Here is an 18,294-nt window from a genome sequence, read left to right as displayed (position 1 = left end):
ATACTATTTTTGGTATCAAAAATTCATACGACATGGCCTCGAGGCTTTCTGTAAAATTTGTTCATGATATTGCTTATTTATTCTTGAATACAAACTTTTTGTAATGCGGGAAAAAATCTAGTGTGATACTCTTGTATCAGTACAAAAAATTATGATATCACCACTGCTTTCAAATACTTTTTTTTTTTTTTCTGTGAGACTGCCTCTGTTCAACACCTATCTTTTAAGTCATAAATATTTAGTTTTGCTCAGGGGCGGACCTAAAATTTTATATTACCCCGGGCTAAATTTAAAATTTTATATTTTGAAGTGAACATAAATATTCATAAGTAAAAAGAAGTACATCAAATAATGGGGACACGAAAAACTCTACGAATATGTACTCTAAACAAAAATAATTGTACAAAAATACTAAAAAACAAAAGATAATTCAAATATAAAAATACTATTTTTTAATTATGAAATCTAACATTGCAACCTATAATAACATCTAATTATATAAGAATTAATAAATCTATAAAGAATTTTAAATTAGAATAAATCAATAAATGTAATTATAATTATTTAAAAAGTGCAAGTAGAACTTTATGTTTGAAAAATACTTAGGTGGCGTTTTTTTTTTGTCTGAAATCTGAATAGACCTGAATTAGTCTAAATTCTAAATAGATTTGAATGTTTGAATCTAAATAATATGTTTGTTTTTTCGTCTGAATCTCAGAAAATAAGTATTAAGTTGTTTGTTTTTTTCAACTGAAAAGGCTGAAAATATGTACTTTTACATTTGTATCCTTATTAAATTTGAATGTCAAATAAATAATATATTAAATACCATAATATTTTAACATTTATAAGTAAAATTATATTCCATAAATTTCAAATTTTATCGTATATAATATAAGAAATAAAAAAATAGGGATATTTTTATGTGGTTTAAATGTCTATGGGTGAGTTTTGTGATAGACATGAAAAATAGATTATAAAATATGGATATTTTTTTACATTAGTAAATAATTGACTTAATTCAAATTTCTCCATTAAGTAAAAAGTCAAAAAAAATTGACTTATTTTATTAAGTCAAAATTATCTAAAAAGTCTCATTAAGTTATAAAAACAAATACTTCTAATTAACTTAATTAATTAAGTTAAGTCACTTTAAGTCATTAAGTTAAAAAACAAATGCCACCTTAGTTACCAAGCTTAAATAAATTAAACAATTAAAATCTATTCATCTTTTTAAATTAAAAAAATATTAGTCGTCAAGAGTTTCAATAATAAACTAAATTCTAACCTAGCAAAAAGGTACTTGTGTGCCGTTATTTCTTTGCCAGACACTCTAACCCTCTTTAAAAAATCAAATTAAAATACTCAAATTTTACTTTCTAACCTATCCTCTAAGTTAATGTAAATAATAAATAAAATGTCAACATTTACATAAAAAATTTATGAAATTATTAATAATTTTTATTATATATGTGTTTAGTATTTTTAATAATAGTGACGATGTTATATTACATTCACATACTTTGTTAAATTAAAATTTTAAAAACAAATTAAAGTTGTAATAACATTTTAAACCCCTAATGTTTTCAATCTATTCAATAAATATATAATTTAATTATTTTATAAAATAAGTCATTAATTCCAGTTGGGAAAAAATATAATTGAGTTAAGGACATATTTGAAAATAAAGTAAAAACTCTATTATTCTATGAAATTTGACAAAAACATAATTGTAACTGAATTGGAGACTTATATAAAAATAAAATAAAAGTCTATCCTTATGTAAAATGAATCAAAAGACAAGGGGTTTAAATGATTTTTTCTAGACCTAGCCCAGCTGTAGATCCGCTACTGGTTTTGTTTTTATTAACAATAAATTAATATATATAATGTTTCTACTTAAGAGAGAACTTTGTGGTAAGATTGTTAATAGAGAGCTAGAAATAAGGTTCTTTTTTATTACCAAAAGGGTAAAAAAATTTTCGCAATACCATTTGGAATGTTATTTGGAAGTTTGCCCTCCTCCTAATTATGGCTGGTTGAAAGCCAATGCGTATAGTTAGTTCAACTAGGAAGGACTATTAGTTTCACAATAAAATTCCACTTACAAGGATGAGAATTCAGGCAAAATTTAGTTTATACTAATAAAGAAAAATAATAATTTAAATCTTGGTATATTTGTAATACAAAAATAGGATGTTCAAAGTATTTTTTAACACTGCAACGTATTCTATCTTGTAGTAAATTAAAAACAATTTAACAAGAGAATTCAAAATCTGAACTCCACTGCGTGCTCTTTCTTCTGCAGCTGGCTGAATCAGATTATCTTTGTCCTCTCGTCTCTAATCAACATATATGTTTTTAAGAGAATAATATTAAAACTATTGGGGCCCAAAACAATCCAGCAGCTGTCATCAGTTTACGAGCCTTTCATTGCAAGAAAATTTTGGCCGCTAACCCATGCTTTGTATTGTAACTAGAGTCTTTAAGAGACTTTGACCTTGGATAATCAATGTTGTTTATGCAATTTGGTGCATAGAAGGAACATGGAATGGAACTTAAAGCATTGATGTTGGTTGTGGTTCCTCTTAAAGAATAAATATTATGGCCCTCTGCTATATTGAGATCCATGCCCCCCAACGTCCCCACCTCACATATAAATCTACAAAATAATGATAACAATAACACTTAATTAATTATCTATAGAATTATGGCCATTCAAAAATTTACAAGAAAGAAAAAGTAAACAAATGTATCCATTGATTGAAACGAGGAGTTATGCAATATGGAGCTAGTAAAGGTATGCGTACTTGAAACTTATCTATAGAATTATGGAGCTAGTAAATCTACAAAATCTACAAAATAATGATAACAATAACACTTAATTAATTATCTATAGAATTATGGCCATTCAAAAATTTACAAGAAAGAAAAAGTAAACAAATGTATCCATTGATTGAAACGAGGAGTTATGCAATATGGAGCTAGTAAAGGTATGCGTACTTGAAACTTATCTAAAATAATAAATTCATTTCATGAATTATTTTTTGGACCATTTATGGATTAAGGGCATCTTTAAGGAGAGGAAGCCTTCTGATAATCCAAAAATAGTGCAATTACAAAATTTTAAAATCTCAATTTTTTTTTTATAATCACATGATAGGTAAAATTATAAATAAAAAGAATACAAGTTACACTACAACATCTGTATTTTATATAATTTTTTTTTGTTTCTTTATTATTGACACAACATTGTCTTCTCGGTTCATGCTTCAAATTTATAATACCACATTTTGTACAAATTCACAAATTGTACTTATAAATTTGTTTTAACAATAACACAAAGCGTGGCTGATATTACTTATACGAACCATGGCACTTACATATAAAGAAATCATGCAAAGTCTGGAGAGTCATTTTAAAACCCCAATAATTTAATTATTTACAGTATTAAGGATTTGTTGGTAATTATAGTGTTAAGTTGATTGATAGTATGCAACCATTTATAGCTATATTATTATTGTTCTCTTAATATCTATGAAAGGACCCGCCCCGAATCCCCAGGATGAATCTATCTAATCTTGCCTAATCGAACTAATAAGAATTTTGATATCTAAGAATTTTACCAAAAATTCGACAGTCTCCTATATAATTATGACATCCCCAAACCTACAATTTATACAATTAATACTCCCAAAAATAATACAATATTTAATCAACATCCACAACCAACTTCCTCAATTTAAATATCAGTATCCTTCAATCATATAATGTCAAGAATATAATGATTTATCCTTAATCACAAATAAGTAATAAATTATACAATTCAACATGTCCCAACAAAACATCTATGATTTCTAACACCATCACGTGGCCATAATTTCAATCTAACTATCGTTGCCGGGTCGACTGATGTACCTGCAAATCTCCTGTGGGAGGAAAAATACAATAAAAATGAGGTGAGTATAAAACTCAGCGAGCTTAGTGAGTGGATAGTAGTTTTTGGAAAAATAAATTTATTTAAAATGATTTAATCTTTTCCAAGTTAATTTCATCAAAATTTTATAAGAACTTACATAAACTTATTTAATTCAATTCATGCACTGAAATAATAATATTACATAAATCTGCATAAAATCAATGAAATCATAATACTTATAATATCAAATACTAGATACAAAAAACTATCATCAAACAAGTACCCAGACGGAATAATCTCATCATATTCGGACCTCGACGAACGGGCAATCAGGGAACCATCATGCCTTGGAGCTACAACGGATATATAGGAAAATGTCATCTTATATCTCATGTATCTCAACATCTGTATCTATGTAATCATCATATTGTATGCATAAGCCCCTAAAAGGCAAAATCATCCAAACACACGGCCCAAAGTCTTTGTGCGTGTTCAGACGAACCCTAAAAACCTCTCATCTCATATCATCTGTATCACTATATTCATCTCATATTATTTGTATCTCTGTATCTGAAAGGGGAAAGGTACTTCCAATGATTTTCCAAACAATCTTTTATACACATGCACGTAAACATATAATCACATATAAAATCCCATTTCCTTTTTATTCAACATATCTCAAACCCACTCAATTCTAATATCATGCATTTACTAAAAAAAATGACAATAAAATCATTAATCAAACTAATTTTCAATAATAATAAATATCAGCATGTAGAATGAAAATCAAATTTCTAGAAAATCATTAAATCAAAGCATCAAATACTTATTATCAAAACATGTTGTACTATATGGTAAAATCAAAATATACTATGAAAATATGTTTTGTATATTCCACTCACAGTGACAATGTCTAGACTCGGTATCACCAACATCTGCAGGTTGATTTTTGCTCGCGAGTCCTCCTAATTAAATAAACGATATAATTATTATCTGTATCATGAAATATGACTAACAGTATGAAATAAAGCTCAAAACCAAACTCCTGGATACATAAAATTTCAAAATTACCCTTATGTCAAAAAATTACCAAAAGGCCCCTGACACCGAAATTTACCGAAGTACCATCGGAATCATAATTTATCAAATCATCTTCAATATCTTAAACTACCAAATTGTCCTCAATTTGGATAACAAAATTAATCACAAGTTTTGAATTTAAGAAATTACCCTCGAAGTGCGAAATTACCAAAATGCTCTTAATAACTTAAATTACCAAATTACCCTCAAAGTCTTAAATTACCTCACTGCCCTAACCTAAAATTACCAAATTACAAATCCACCTTAAAGTCTTGTGAAATTACCAAATTGCCCCCACTGCTCAACGGTGACCGGACTTCAGTCAATGACGACGGAAAGCTCAAGTCTGATAGTTCTGACCTCGGTGAGCCTAATGGCGTCGACGATGACCTCCCACACGCTGCGATGGTGGCAGATCGTGCTCCCAAAGCCGTGAGCTTTCCGGCGGTCGTTCATGGCCAAAACAGAGGTTTCAGGTGGCGGGGTTAGTCGGAAATGAAAGCTGGTGACGTGAGGAGTCGAACCCAGCTGATGGTGCAACCTAATTCCAACGAGATTGACAGCGATCACCGGTGTTCACCGGCATTGTGGCTGTTTTCCGGTGACGATGACAACAGGGATATGGCCAGCGTCGCTCAAGCTTCAGATTGGTACCAAGCTTGATCGGAATGGTGGCCAGAAACGGGAGTTGGAGTCGGGTCGGGCTAAACGGGTCAACTTCTCTCTCTCTCTCCCCCCTTCTCTCTCGTGTGCCCCTCTTTCTTTCCTCTTTTGGAAATCAGCTCCCCCAATTCCATTTATAGAAACTAGCTTTTTTTTTAAAGATTACTACTATCTAAGTTAATGTCGGACCTGTGTTGAATAAAATCCAACTACACGGCCATTGAATCGTATTCGAATTTTCTCAATTTTATGTCATGAAAAATTTAAAATTAACATCGAATGGGAAAAATTAAATAATACACTTAATTAAGAAAATTAAAGTGCATATGTTACAATCTACCATAAGTTGAAGCAACGGTTAATAAAAAGTAAAGTAATACTACGAGCATAAATTCTTATGAAAATTAATATTATTAATTTTTTTATATGCAATCACCTTATGGTTTACTTAATTGAGAATTTTATTTGACATTCTAAACGGTGTTTACATTTTAAATTATAGTGGAAATCTTGAGAAGTGAGAATCTTGTGATTGAGAGTGTGGAGTGGGAGCAAGTTGTTTCCTCTTACTAGAATGAGAAGCGGAGTAAATGGTTTCAAATTATAGTTTTACCCTTATTTAAAGAATTGTACCTTTTAATTACAAAATTAATAAAAAATATATTTGAAATAAAATATTTATTTCACTGTATTTGTAAATTAACAATAATTATTAATATTATTAATTATGTAAATTATAATTTTTTATTAGTTTTAATTTTAATTATTTAAATTAAAAATTATTGATAAGAGCAACACAAATAAAACATTATTATTAATAGGGATATTATCATTTTCCCACTAAAGTTATTCCGACACATCATGTCAGTACCACGATTTCATAAAAACATTATTTTACCACCAAACATTTATACTGTTAGCATTTTCCCACCATTCCGTTAACTAAATAAAAATAATGTTGACATCATAAGGGCATTTTGGACATCTCATGCGAAGGCAAAACGTTGCGTTTTGCAATTGTAAAAAAACAAGCAATTTGGATATGGAAGCCCTAGAAATCGAAATCAACCACCCTCTCTCTCGTTTTTTGTTCCATCTCTGCCCTCTCTCGCTTACTGTCACTGACCCATATCTCTCTCAATCTCCCAGCTGTGTCGTCTTTTAGGGGTAATTTTGTAATTAAATCGTCTTTTGTTGTTCTCCCTTTTTAAAGGGTAAAATTGTCTTGTCGTCTTTTGGGGGTAATTTTATAATTAAATCATCTTTTGTTGTTCTTCCTTTTTAAAGGGTAAAATTGTCTTTTATGCTCCAGGGGTAAATTTGACTTTTTATGCATTTTCCGTTAAATATTAACTGAGTTTTAACAGAATTGTGGAAAAATACTAACAATTTAAACATTTGGTGGTAAAATGATGTTTTTACCAAACCGTGCTACTAACATGATGTGTCAGAATAATTTTGGTGGAAAAATGATAATATCTCTTATTAATAATATAGTGCAAAATAAATATTTTCTTAGAATAAACTATTTATTAATATTAATTATTAATATTAAATAAATATAATGCTATTATTTTTAAATAAATATAATAATAATTTTATCTAAATAAGATTAATATTATTCTTTTTAATAAATAGAATTTTATAAAATAATATAATAATATTTATTAAATAAATATGATGTTATTTGTTTTATTTTACTAAATATGATTGTATTAAATTTACTAAAAGAAAGGTAAAAAATAAAGTTGTGGGAGTGGACCTTCCCTTCTGGGAGTGGAAATCACACTCCCTACTTCAAAATTGGGTGGGATCAACGGAGTGAGATTCTCACACCTCTTAGAATATATAAATAAACTCTAGAGTGTGAGGAATCTATACTTCTCAGGCCCACTCCAGTACGTAAAAATAGTATTAATAACTTGGTAAAATGATAGAAGCTATTCCTTCATCATATAATGTAGACGACTCATTGTCACAACCTAAATTAATGAAATTTTATGCATTTTGGTTTTCAGGTTTGGTTTCGGTATGGTTTTTTAGGTAATTTCTTAGATTTCAACTTTAATTATTTTGTTATTATTGATCTGTTTATATTTTTAAAATTTATTAGTTAATAAAGTGAGATTACAATATAGATGTTATAGTTACTTTCAAGAGTCAACATCAGTCAAGGGGTTCGATATCAATCAACAGTAACTAGGGGGTTGGGCTGATACTTCTAATAAATCTAAGGGTGCATGTAAGCCTGTAAAACTAACACAACATTATTCGTACTAAAACTAAGTTCTTGTTTGGTATTGTTTCTGAATTAGTAGTTTCTAAAAAGAAGAATGAGAATAAAGATAGTGTTTTGCAGTTGCCGCGTTTTGAATTAAATAGCCATTTGATATCATTTTCTATATCTTGTATTTTAAAATTGAAAACAGTAACATGTGTTTGGTAAACACAATTGAAAAAGATAAAAACAGAGAAAATGTGTTCGGTAATACTATTTTCATGAACAATTTTTAATAAACATGTAAGTCATAGTTTTTTTTAATAAAAACTAATTGTTTATTTAATTAATACACAAATATACCATAAATAATTTAATGAAAATAATTATAAAACATTGCATGATGATAAAGTTTTAGTATTAGCATTAATAAAAAAATTACATTGCCATCGTTTTTACACTATAATTAAGCTATTTATTACAACACATATAAGTTAAACAAAATAATTATAAAAAAATTACATGATGGACATCATGCATCAACACTTGTTGGGGATAATTCAAATTCAATAGTGTACAATGTACTTTCAAATTACACTTATTTTATGGAAACAAGCTCTAATGACAACAATGTCAACTATGAGCTTATGCTTTCACCATGTAGCAAAGTCATTACTGATTAGGGTATGTCAACGGAATTTGACAAAATTGCAGCATGAAGTTTCCCACCAACACAAAACATAAAACTGCTACCATAGAAATAGAGAACAAAAAAGTTGGATGGAAGAAAAGCAAGTCCCATGAACAAAATTAGAGAACAAAGGATGAACTACAAGTGTTTATCCTCGAAGTTGATTGATTCCAAATGAAATTGCGCAAACCATCAGTCCAAGCAAAGGCAAGAATCCATATTTCCTGCACATGAATTATTAAAAATTAAATTAAATGCATATATAAATCATCAAAATTAACTAAGATTGCTCCACCAAATTTAATAAATACATCAAAGATTCACTTTAGTACAAAGAAAATAATGCACTTGCAGTAATAAACCATGATAGACATCACTCTGTCCTGACATGTTTTTGGTAAAATATTCCGACGTAGTACCTTGCGACGATGGATTGCGGTTGATGAACAAGTAACTGCCACCGAGAGGAAGAGAGTTGTGAAGTAGACCTAGATAAAGGGGACGGGAAGAGAGAGATCGGTGCACAGTTTAGGTGGGTTGTGGTTAAAGGAGAAGTATCAACCATGAAGAAGGAAGAGTTGTGAAGAGATAACGAGAGAGAGGAGATAAGATTTTAGGAGAGGAAGATAACTTTTTAGATTTTATTTTGGGGTTTATGTTTTAATTTAATTTTTAATTTATTTGAGAACATGTTCAATAAGTTCTTAATTTTATAACTGTAAAAGTGAATATCAATTCTTTTTTATGATTTATTTTTTGGATTCAACCCACTAAATATGTATTATATTTGTACTCCCAAAACAAAAATGAAAATAAGGCTTTTAAAACAGTGCCGAACAAGCCCTAACTGCTTCTTTTAAATTGGTCATAACCTATGTTCCTAAAATATAATAATACTCTCTACTCTTTGGCAATTGATGCTTTGGTTAATCTTCTGTCTTTGTTTATGTTGTTTTTGTCTTTGATAAAGTAAAAGGTCAGTCCAAAGAAATATAAATAATCTACTATGTATGCGGTCTCCTACCTGTAGAAGTCTTTCTTCACAAGTTCTCCCTCTCTGAGCGAGAATCTAGAATGAAATGGCAGTAGCCCATAAGATTGCGAAAGTCGCTTACGAGTTGGGTGTCTCTTTTACTTTTAAGTTTTTCATTTGAGTTGTTGAGTCTTAATTACAGAGGAAGTGGTAGATACTCAAGAGTTATCACAATGGATTTATATTTTAGTGCCTAATGAAAACATAAGAACTAATTTGCAAGTGTAAAGTTATTATATTAGAAGAAGGAAAATAGAGTAAAGAAGTTGTTGGTAATGTCATGAAAGGGAATGAGAGAGAGGTAGTTGAGGGCTGTCTGCTGGGCAAAGTCTTACATCTAAGAGGAGTTACTAGAGAGGGTCTCAAGTGAGCATTACAACAAGTATGCAGAATAGTAGAATAGGTGAAATTGAAAATATGGGGAGTAAGATTTTTAAGTTAAATTTGCCTTTGAAGTTGATAAGATGAGAATTTTATCAAGTGGGCTGTGGCATTTTGAACGAGCTCTAATAGTTCTAAAAGAGGCAAGTGGAGTTGGGGAAATAACAAAACAATCATTTACTCATGCTGCCTTTGGGTACAACTTCATAATGTCCCAGTTGGGTGTATAGACCAGCAAATAATCAGAGCATTGGGAGAGGCAATTGGTATAGTTGAAGAAGTTGATGCGGGCGAGGAAGGAGAGTGCATTGGTTAGTATGCCGGAGTAAGTATCTCAATTGATATCACACAACCACTAAAGAAAATTATTTATTTAGAACTTGAAGGTGAAGATAATGTTCCAATTACAGTAGTATATGAGAGATTGCCATATTTTTGCTTCTGTTGTGGTTTCATTGGGCACTAGTAAAAGGAGTGTGACAAATATAAGGGGCAGCCAAAAGAAAAAAACTTGCTTATGGAGTATCGATGTAGGTGGTTCCTTTATTTGGAAAAAAAAAGTTGATCATAACCTATATTATTTGTTCTATTGGAGCAAGCATGGAACTTTAGATAATTTCGGACAACAAAAATAGCAAGTTAAAAGAGAAAAAAGTGATTGGACTCCCAACAATTGAGTCTCCATTTCATTCTCAACTGTTAAGTATTGTTCATCTATTAGATAATAAATTTTATAATTAATAAAATTAATATTCTACCCTATACCAGATGAATATAATATCAAATTGAGACTCAATTGCTAGAATTTATAAAATTACTTAAAAAAAAAACTTTATAGTATTACCTCATGCCGAAGGACATGCTTAAATCATTTTTCTTTTAGTTTACATGTGTGCATTCAAGTTCAATTTATCCATCAGGAAACATTTGCAAAACTTTCAGGCTACTAAATCAACATTCAACTCATCTAATTAACTGTCTCTTGAATTCTGGAATCAAGTTTAAACTAATTTCATTCTTAACCAGTAAGCGCACACCAATTGAAACTATAGATGCATCTGGCATTACATTTCTTTTATCCATTGAGTGAAGAAACTTTTAATGTCTCATTCTTTCGCATAAGCATTGTAACTATGGCACAATTGGGCACCACACCCTTTGTGCCCTGAGAATGGTCTATCAAGAAATAAATCATGTGTCTTATCCATTTGCCCCATTGTCACAAAGCCCATGAATCATGATGTTATATGTTACAACATTTGGCATTTGGGCCTGTACGGGGGCCGGGTCAAACTTTGAAACACTTCCCAAGCAATTTTTAGTTTGCCTACAATTCATCAATGAGGCAACTGTAGGCAACGATTGATAAGTTCACACTTCAAGGCTCCAACAATAGCAGTACCAAGATGGACGATCTCTAAATATCTTCACGATCAGTCAAATTTTTCTAACATAGCCGCACAAGTAAACCGTTCACAATCTTCAATTCTTCATTGTCATGTGTATGCTTACTTTGGTAGGTTCTAAACTCACAAGACCGCAAGCTCAAGTTGTCGATGCTAATAACTGTAACAATATATATATATGTATATATAAAGGAAACAAAATCCAAAAGCCAAAAAAAAAACATAAAAAAAGGATTAATAACAGAGAAGACTATCATGATCAAGATTTGTTAGCAGAAGAATATGAAACAAGAATGGAAGGCGAGGACTAATAACAGACGTTCCAGCCCTGTCAAGTATAAGATGTTTTTGATTAATTTTATCTTATCATATTGTCTCCAATATTCATAGAGAAAAGTTTGTCAATTTCAACAGACTTTGTCTTGCCAACACGTAGTATAACAAATACCAACACACACAATCATGATTCATGAGTCACCATTCAATTGAGTGCCATGTCATTAGGAATGAAAAAAATATCTGGACAATCACTTAGATGTGTAGTATCATTCAAACCAAAAACAAAATCTAGCATGTGCCATGCCAAAACAAAATGTCTTTACCAGTTTATATTTGACAATTGACAGGAACCAAAGAAGCAGAGAAGACAAGCTGTGCTATTAATTATTAACAGAAATAAAAGATGAACAGAGACTGAAAAACCTTATAACAAAATCAATTCGGCACCAATTCCCGTTACAGTTGGTAATCTCATATACTCAAAATGCAAACTAGTTCAAGTACAAGTTCCAATTTCAAAGACAATCAATTTAACTAACCGAAAGTTTCAGCATAAACCTGCACCCTCGCAAGAGAAAAATGAAATGCCATTTTATCTATTTAGAGAAGAAAAAGAGGTCTAAGAGGACGAGCCTAAAAATTTTGCACTTGCAGGTAATGAGAAAGAGGCATATGGATTAAATGATAAAAAAGTAATTTTACAACAAAAAGTTGCCAGAATTATTTGAAACTTATCCGATGAAACAAAGAGTCGGCCATGTCTGCAAACAGAATCCATGAACAGAACCTGGGAACATGCCAACAATACACAACACTCCTTCACACGTTGTAATAAGAATGGGATTCTCCAGATCTGCTTTTAAAGCAGAAGAGACATGCTACTAAATCAAAGATTCTACCCGTCTGCTTAGTTTTGTCTCTTGAATTGTGGAATCGAGTTTAAACCAATTTCATTCTTTACAAGTAATTCCACAAAAATTTGAATTATTATTCTGGATGTTCTCTTTAATCCATCAGTGAGCCGCCAGGCAATCGGCAGGGCTTTCCGGCCAGGCCAAACAAAGAAAGTTTATGCATATAGCTGGTTGCTGCTGAGTCTCCTAAAGAGGAAGATCATGCCACTTGCCTGAAGAAGGAACTGATCTCAAGGATCTGGTTTGAATGGAATGAGTACTATGGTTATAAAATTTTCAAGTGGAGACTTTTGATGTGAACGATTGTGGTGATCACTTCTGAGAAAGTCAGCTCTTAAAGGGATATGTACGAGTTTTGCGCTGAAGGTTGGTTAGTTTTCATTTATCATCTATCTCAGTTGAGTTCCTCAATATGGTTTCATCTATTCTGTTTTAACCCTTATATTTGTATACTTTTCAGGGAGATGAAAGCATTTAGGATTGAAGCAATGGCACGGCAATAGCAATCTCTCACTTTCTATCCAAATCTGACTGACTGGTGATCCTAATCTCTTACTTTCTGGTTGATCATCTTGGGCGTACGTTGTCCATTTTACATTTTCCGAGTCAGTTGTATAGCATCCTTCCTTACAGTACGGACATTTTAATCGGTAATTTCCCCAAATTTTTAAATATTGACTTCTGAAGGCCGGGCAGCCAAAATATTGACTTCTGAAGTTCATATAAATATTGACTTCTGAACCTTTAGTATAATTTCTCCTCAAAAGTTCATATAAATATTGACTTCTGAAGGCCGGGCAGCCAAAAACAGCCCAAGTTTTGAACTGTGTTTCTAGTTAATCATCTTGGACGTACGTTATCGATTTTACATTTTCCGAGTCAGTTGTATAGCATCTTTCCTCACAGTAGGGACATTTTAATCGGTTAAGTCTGCGTCGTGTTTCAAGCAATTTTTTTCACATTGTTTGAAGATTTCTTGATTGGGATAAATGTCTGTGTGCAGGTGAGGGTAAATCATTTCACAGAAGAGTCATAAGCCTAGGTCCTAGCAGCACAGAGAATGAATCATTTCACAGAAGAGACACACACTGGAGGTTTACAACAAGTTAAATAAAAATGCTTAGAATTTATATAAGGTTTTTCAATTATACATACTAGCAGCCCTCAAAGGTGATTATGGAAATAGTACATCAAGGGTAAAATATGCTGTGAATTCAAAGCACAAATGACAATCAATCACCAATAAAGTGACAAGGTGCAACTAATTCATTAGCTCCCAAAGTGATCGATCATTAAGAGGGAACAAGACAAAGGGTGATTTTACAGTTTCTTGTGGCCATTCAAAGGAAGGATTATAGAAAATAACAAGTTGAAAAACATGATACCATATTTAATTTGGCATCAACAACCATGTAGAGTTGGTGATCACATATGCTAGCTCGTCCTGATCAGGATCTGTATTATGAATGAGACTCTCCAGATCACAAGAACAATCAGGATCCATTAACAGTGCCGTAGAGAACATGGTGTCACCAGGCGACATGTCCTTTTGTAACATGATTGAGATGCTGCAGATCAGGGTTTTAGGCTGAAAGCACATGCTCCAACAACTTGACATTTGACTCATCAACTTCCCCCTGCTGCTCTTGAACAGGAAATGACTGAAGTGAGTTCAGACTAATTTCATTCTTTACAAGTCCACAACGATTGAAACTATAGATGCATCTGGCATTACTTTTTTGAGAGGAACCAATGAAGCTGCGAAGACAAGCTGTGCTATTAATTGTTAACAGAAATAAATGATGAACACTGATTGGAAAACCTGATGACATAATTAATTTGGCATCAATTCCCATTACAGTTGGTAATCTCATATACTCAAATTACAAATCAGTTCAACTGGAAGTTCCCTATATCAAAGACAACCAATTTAACTAACAGAAAGTTTAAACATAAACGTTGTACCCTCACAGGAGGGAAATAAAATGCCATTTTATTTAGAGCAGAAAAAGAGGCCATACAGGAAAAGCCTAAAAAATTTGCACTTCCAGCTAATGAGAAGGATGTGCTATAGAAGAAAACTCATGAATTGAATAATAAAAAAGTTATTTTACAACGTAAAGTTGAAAGACTTTAAAACTTATCTGTTGAACAAGAAGTTAGCCATGTCTGCAAACAGAATCCATGGACAGAACCTAGGAACATGCCAACATTAGACAACACTCCTTTACATGTTGTAATAAGAATAGGATTCTCCAGATCCAGATTTTAGGCAGAAAAAAACATGCAAGTAATCAGCATTAAACTCATTGACTCTTGAATTGTGGAATCGAGTTTAAGCTAATTTCATTCTTTACAAGCAAGTCCACAACAATTGAAAGTATAGATGCGTCTGGCATTACATTTCTCTTATCCATTCTGTGAAGGAGTTCAATAACTTTTGATGTCTCATTATTGCGGATGAAACCCAGCATAATTGTATTAAATATGACACAATCGGGTTCCACACCTTTTGCTTCCATATCAAGAAACAAATCATGTGCCTTGTCCATTTGCCCATCATTACAAAGCCCATGGATCATGATGTTATATGTTACAACATTTGGCAATAGGCCTACACGAGACACACTTTGAAACAGTTCCCAAGCAGTTTCCAGTTTGCCTATTTTACACAATCCATCAATGAGGCAGTTGTAGGATATGATATCAAGTTCATACTTGCTATTTCTTATAGCACGGAATAATTCCAGTGCCTCTAGAACAAAACCATTCTTGCAGAGCCCGTCAATAAAGGTATTGTATATATATGTATCGGCTGCCACATCATTATGCTGCATCTCATCAAACAGTTTTAAAGCATGCTCAACCTGGTGTACTTCAAAAAGGCCAAGAAACAAGGTGCTATATGTAACAACTGTTGGCCTAATTCCTTTAGACAGCATTTTCCTATAAAGATTTAAAGCTTCCTCTACATCCTTAGTCTTGCAGTACCCATTTATTAATGTGTTGTAACTAACAACATCATGCATGCACCCGTTACTCTCCATAGAAACAAATAGTTCCTTCGCACGATTAACTCTACCCGTCAAGCAAAACCCATCCATGAATGTGTTATAGACAAAAGTGTTTGGACGCACACCAATCTGAATCATCAGGTCCAACAACCGACTTGCCTCATCCATCTTTCCATTCTTGCAGAGCTCATCCATGATGACATTGAAAGTCACAACATTAGGCTGTACCCCTTGGTCCATCATCTCAATTAGCAAACACTTGGTCTCATTCCAATCATTAGCATAACAAAAACCACGAATCACAGAGGTATAGGTAACCACGTTAGGGTTAATATTGTTATCCTTCATCTGCAGAAACAGTTCCTTGGCCTTGTACACGAAACCTTCCTTACAAAGACCATCAATGATAGTGTTGTATGTAACAGTGTCTGGCTTACAAACGACACCAAATTCCCCATTTCCATTAGCCATCTCTTCAAATAAATTTAGAGCAGCAATTGTATGGCCAGTTCGACACAATCCATTAATTAAAGTACTGTACGTAATGACATTAGGCTCACAACCAAACGCTTTGAGTTTCGTAAACAATGCGGCAGCCTCCATGATTCTACTCTCCGCACACAAACCTTTAATCAAAGAATTAAAGGTTACAGCATTTGGAGTAAAACAAGACCTGAGGATTTTCCAAGAACAACAAAACCAGGAGAAACTCGACCCATTTTGCAAAAGCAGTTAATCAAGATACTATAAGTATAAAGATCTGGAAACAACCCAATTGAATTGAGTCTCTTGAAGAGTGAAAGTACAGTATCATAATGTTTATTCTTAGCAAGACAACCAAACAAAATATTGAAGGAACAGACAGGAGGCGGAGAAGGGTGCATACGGAGCATGTAATAAAAAATACACAAGGCTTCATTAGGAGTAATAAGATTAATATCACCTTGACCTGATGATTTGCACCTTTCTTTGAGGAATTTTTCGAGTGAGGCTCGGTCTTTAACTGTCAGCCGTAGCGACTCCTTCAGTTTAGCTGTTGTAGTCGGACACGAGGGTTCATTTTCCGAAATTGAAGATGTGGGTTTTCTGGTATGAGGGAACGAAGATGAGAAATTACATCTAAGAGCTGATACTGAAATTGAAGTAAAATGAAATGGACGAGTTGTGGATACGAAAGCCATTGGAGAGCTTTTGATTATTTGGGGTTGAAAAAGAAGAAGAAGAGAATTACCAAAATAGAATTTTACCAATAGAAACTCAAACAGCTCCTAGTGAAGCCGCCAAGTGGCCTTTAGCTCCTTTATTTGTCTATTCATCTGAGTTACAATCTTTAAAAATAATAATAATAATAATAAGTTAAAATTTTATTTGACCTTTTCTTTGGGAAATTTCCGAATATTAACAAATACCTCGATAATCCGTCCCCAAACCGCATTCTGCCGTTTATTTTGTAAGTAGGGTTATTTTCAGGGACCTCCCCTGAGGTTTAGTGTATTTACAGTCAGATAGAAAGTATGCATGCAATTACAAGCACCTCCCCTGCCGTTAGTATCCAATTAGTTTGACTGTTAGTGGACCGTTAAAATTACAAAAGTACCCTTCCCCTCAAAATAATAAGTTATTTTTTAGACTGGTTCACCGTTTTCATTGAAATTTTCTCTCGCTTCCTCTCGCTTTTTCTTGACCTCCAAACAAAAACATTTTTTAATCATTCATCAGTAAACAATAGGATAACAAGATGCAGCAAAGCAAGCAAAACTTTTTTTTTTTTTGAAGAAGCTGAACTGTATTACATAGATGTTGATAGACAGAGTAAAACAATCCAACCAAAGCAAGTGAATTCAAAAGAAGAGCATAAATGGATGTAATCAGAGGACCCTTGAATAATGCTGCCTTATTCTTGATGACGGGTTTGATCAACATCCCATTTTCTTCTTCGTAAATGGCTGAGGCGGTATTGACAGTGATAATAGTGTTGATTGCCAAGAACATGAAATTTTTCACGAGGCGTTTTCGGGAGATAAAGTTGCCAATCCAGTCTCTGAAACCCAGAAGATCCGTAGATGATGCCGAAGCCCTCATGAGGAAAAAGCAAGCAAAACTTAAAAACTGCATCAAATACAAAATGATCCACACAGCCCCATCCATAACTATATTCAAATCCCAAATGGTCTTCAATCAATTGAAACCAATCTGTTTCTTTCCTCCAACTTTCCCACCACCCAAACACACTCCTACAAATTTAAACCTAACACCCTAGTACAGATCAATCTCAGTTACAATTACACAAGCACCGGCTTGCTTCAAAGTAGCAGCACAACCATTGCCAACATCACCATAACAGCAAACAACAGCAACCTTTCCGGCAATCATAACATCAGTAGCTCTCATCAAACCATCTGGGAGCGAGTGGCGGCATCCATACAAGTCATCAAACTGTTTCCCCCATTGCATTATCAAACATTAGTATTTAATTTCTTCCAATATTTCAAACATTTAATGAATTGATGGTATAAAATAAAATAAAATAAATTTGAGATCTGAAGCAAATCAAAGTAAATTACCTTGCTATTGGTGACAGAGTCATTGACATTGATGGCAGGGAACAAGAGGGTTCCATTTTCTTGCATCTGGTACAACCAATCTGAAACTCGGCGTTGTCGGTGGAGGCCAGGTCGAGTAGCTTCCGGGTCTTC

At 32.6% G+C, this 18,294-nt stretch overlaps 1 protein-coding gene across 3 annotated transcripts in view; it reads right to left on the bottom strand.

Moving 5' to 3' along the window:
- The window catches only part of LOC107174920 (putative pentatricopeptide repeat-containing protein At1g12700, mitochondrial), a 156,233-nt gene that overhangs the window by 15,150 nt on the left and 122,789 nt on the right, over positions 1-18,294 (bottom strand). Inside the window, exons 1-2 of one of the 3 annotated variants that reach the window (XM_052432963.1) lie at positions 16,542-16,879; positions 15,094-16,224 (exon numbers count right to left, since the gene is read on the bottom strand). The exons of 1 other annotated variant lie outside the window; for it this stretch is intronic. In XM_052432963.1, the coding sequence (XP_052288923.1) occupies positions 15,094-16,224; positions 16,542-16,779 (1,369 nt within the window). In that variant the 5' untranslated portion in view covers positions 16,780-16,879. Of the gene's footprint in view, positions 1-15,093; positions 16,225-16,541; positions 16,880-18,294 lie in introns of those variants that run through there. One more of the 3 variants, XM_052432951.1, reaches the window with a different exon arrangement.

This window comes from Citrus sinensis, chromosome 8, assembly GCF_022201045.2.
Source record: "Citrus sinensis cultivar Valencia sweet orange chromosome 8, DVS_A1.0, whole genome shotgun sequence".
NCBI classification, from domain to species: Eukaryota; Viridiplantae; Streptophyta; class Magnoliopsida; order Sapindales; family Rutaceae; genus Citrus; species Citrus sinensis.
This window is presented reverse-complemented; position numbering and strand designations above follow the sequence as displayed.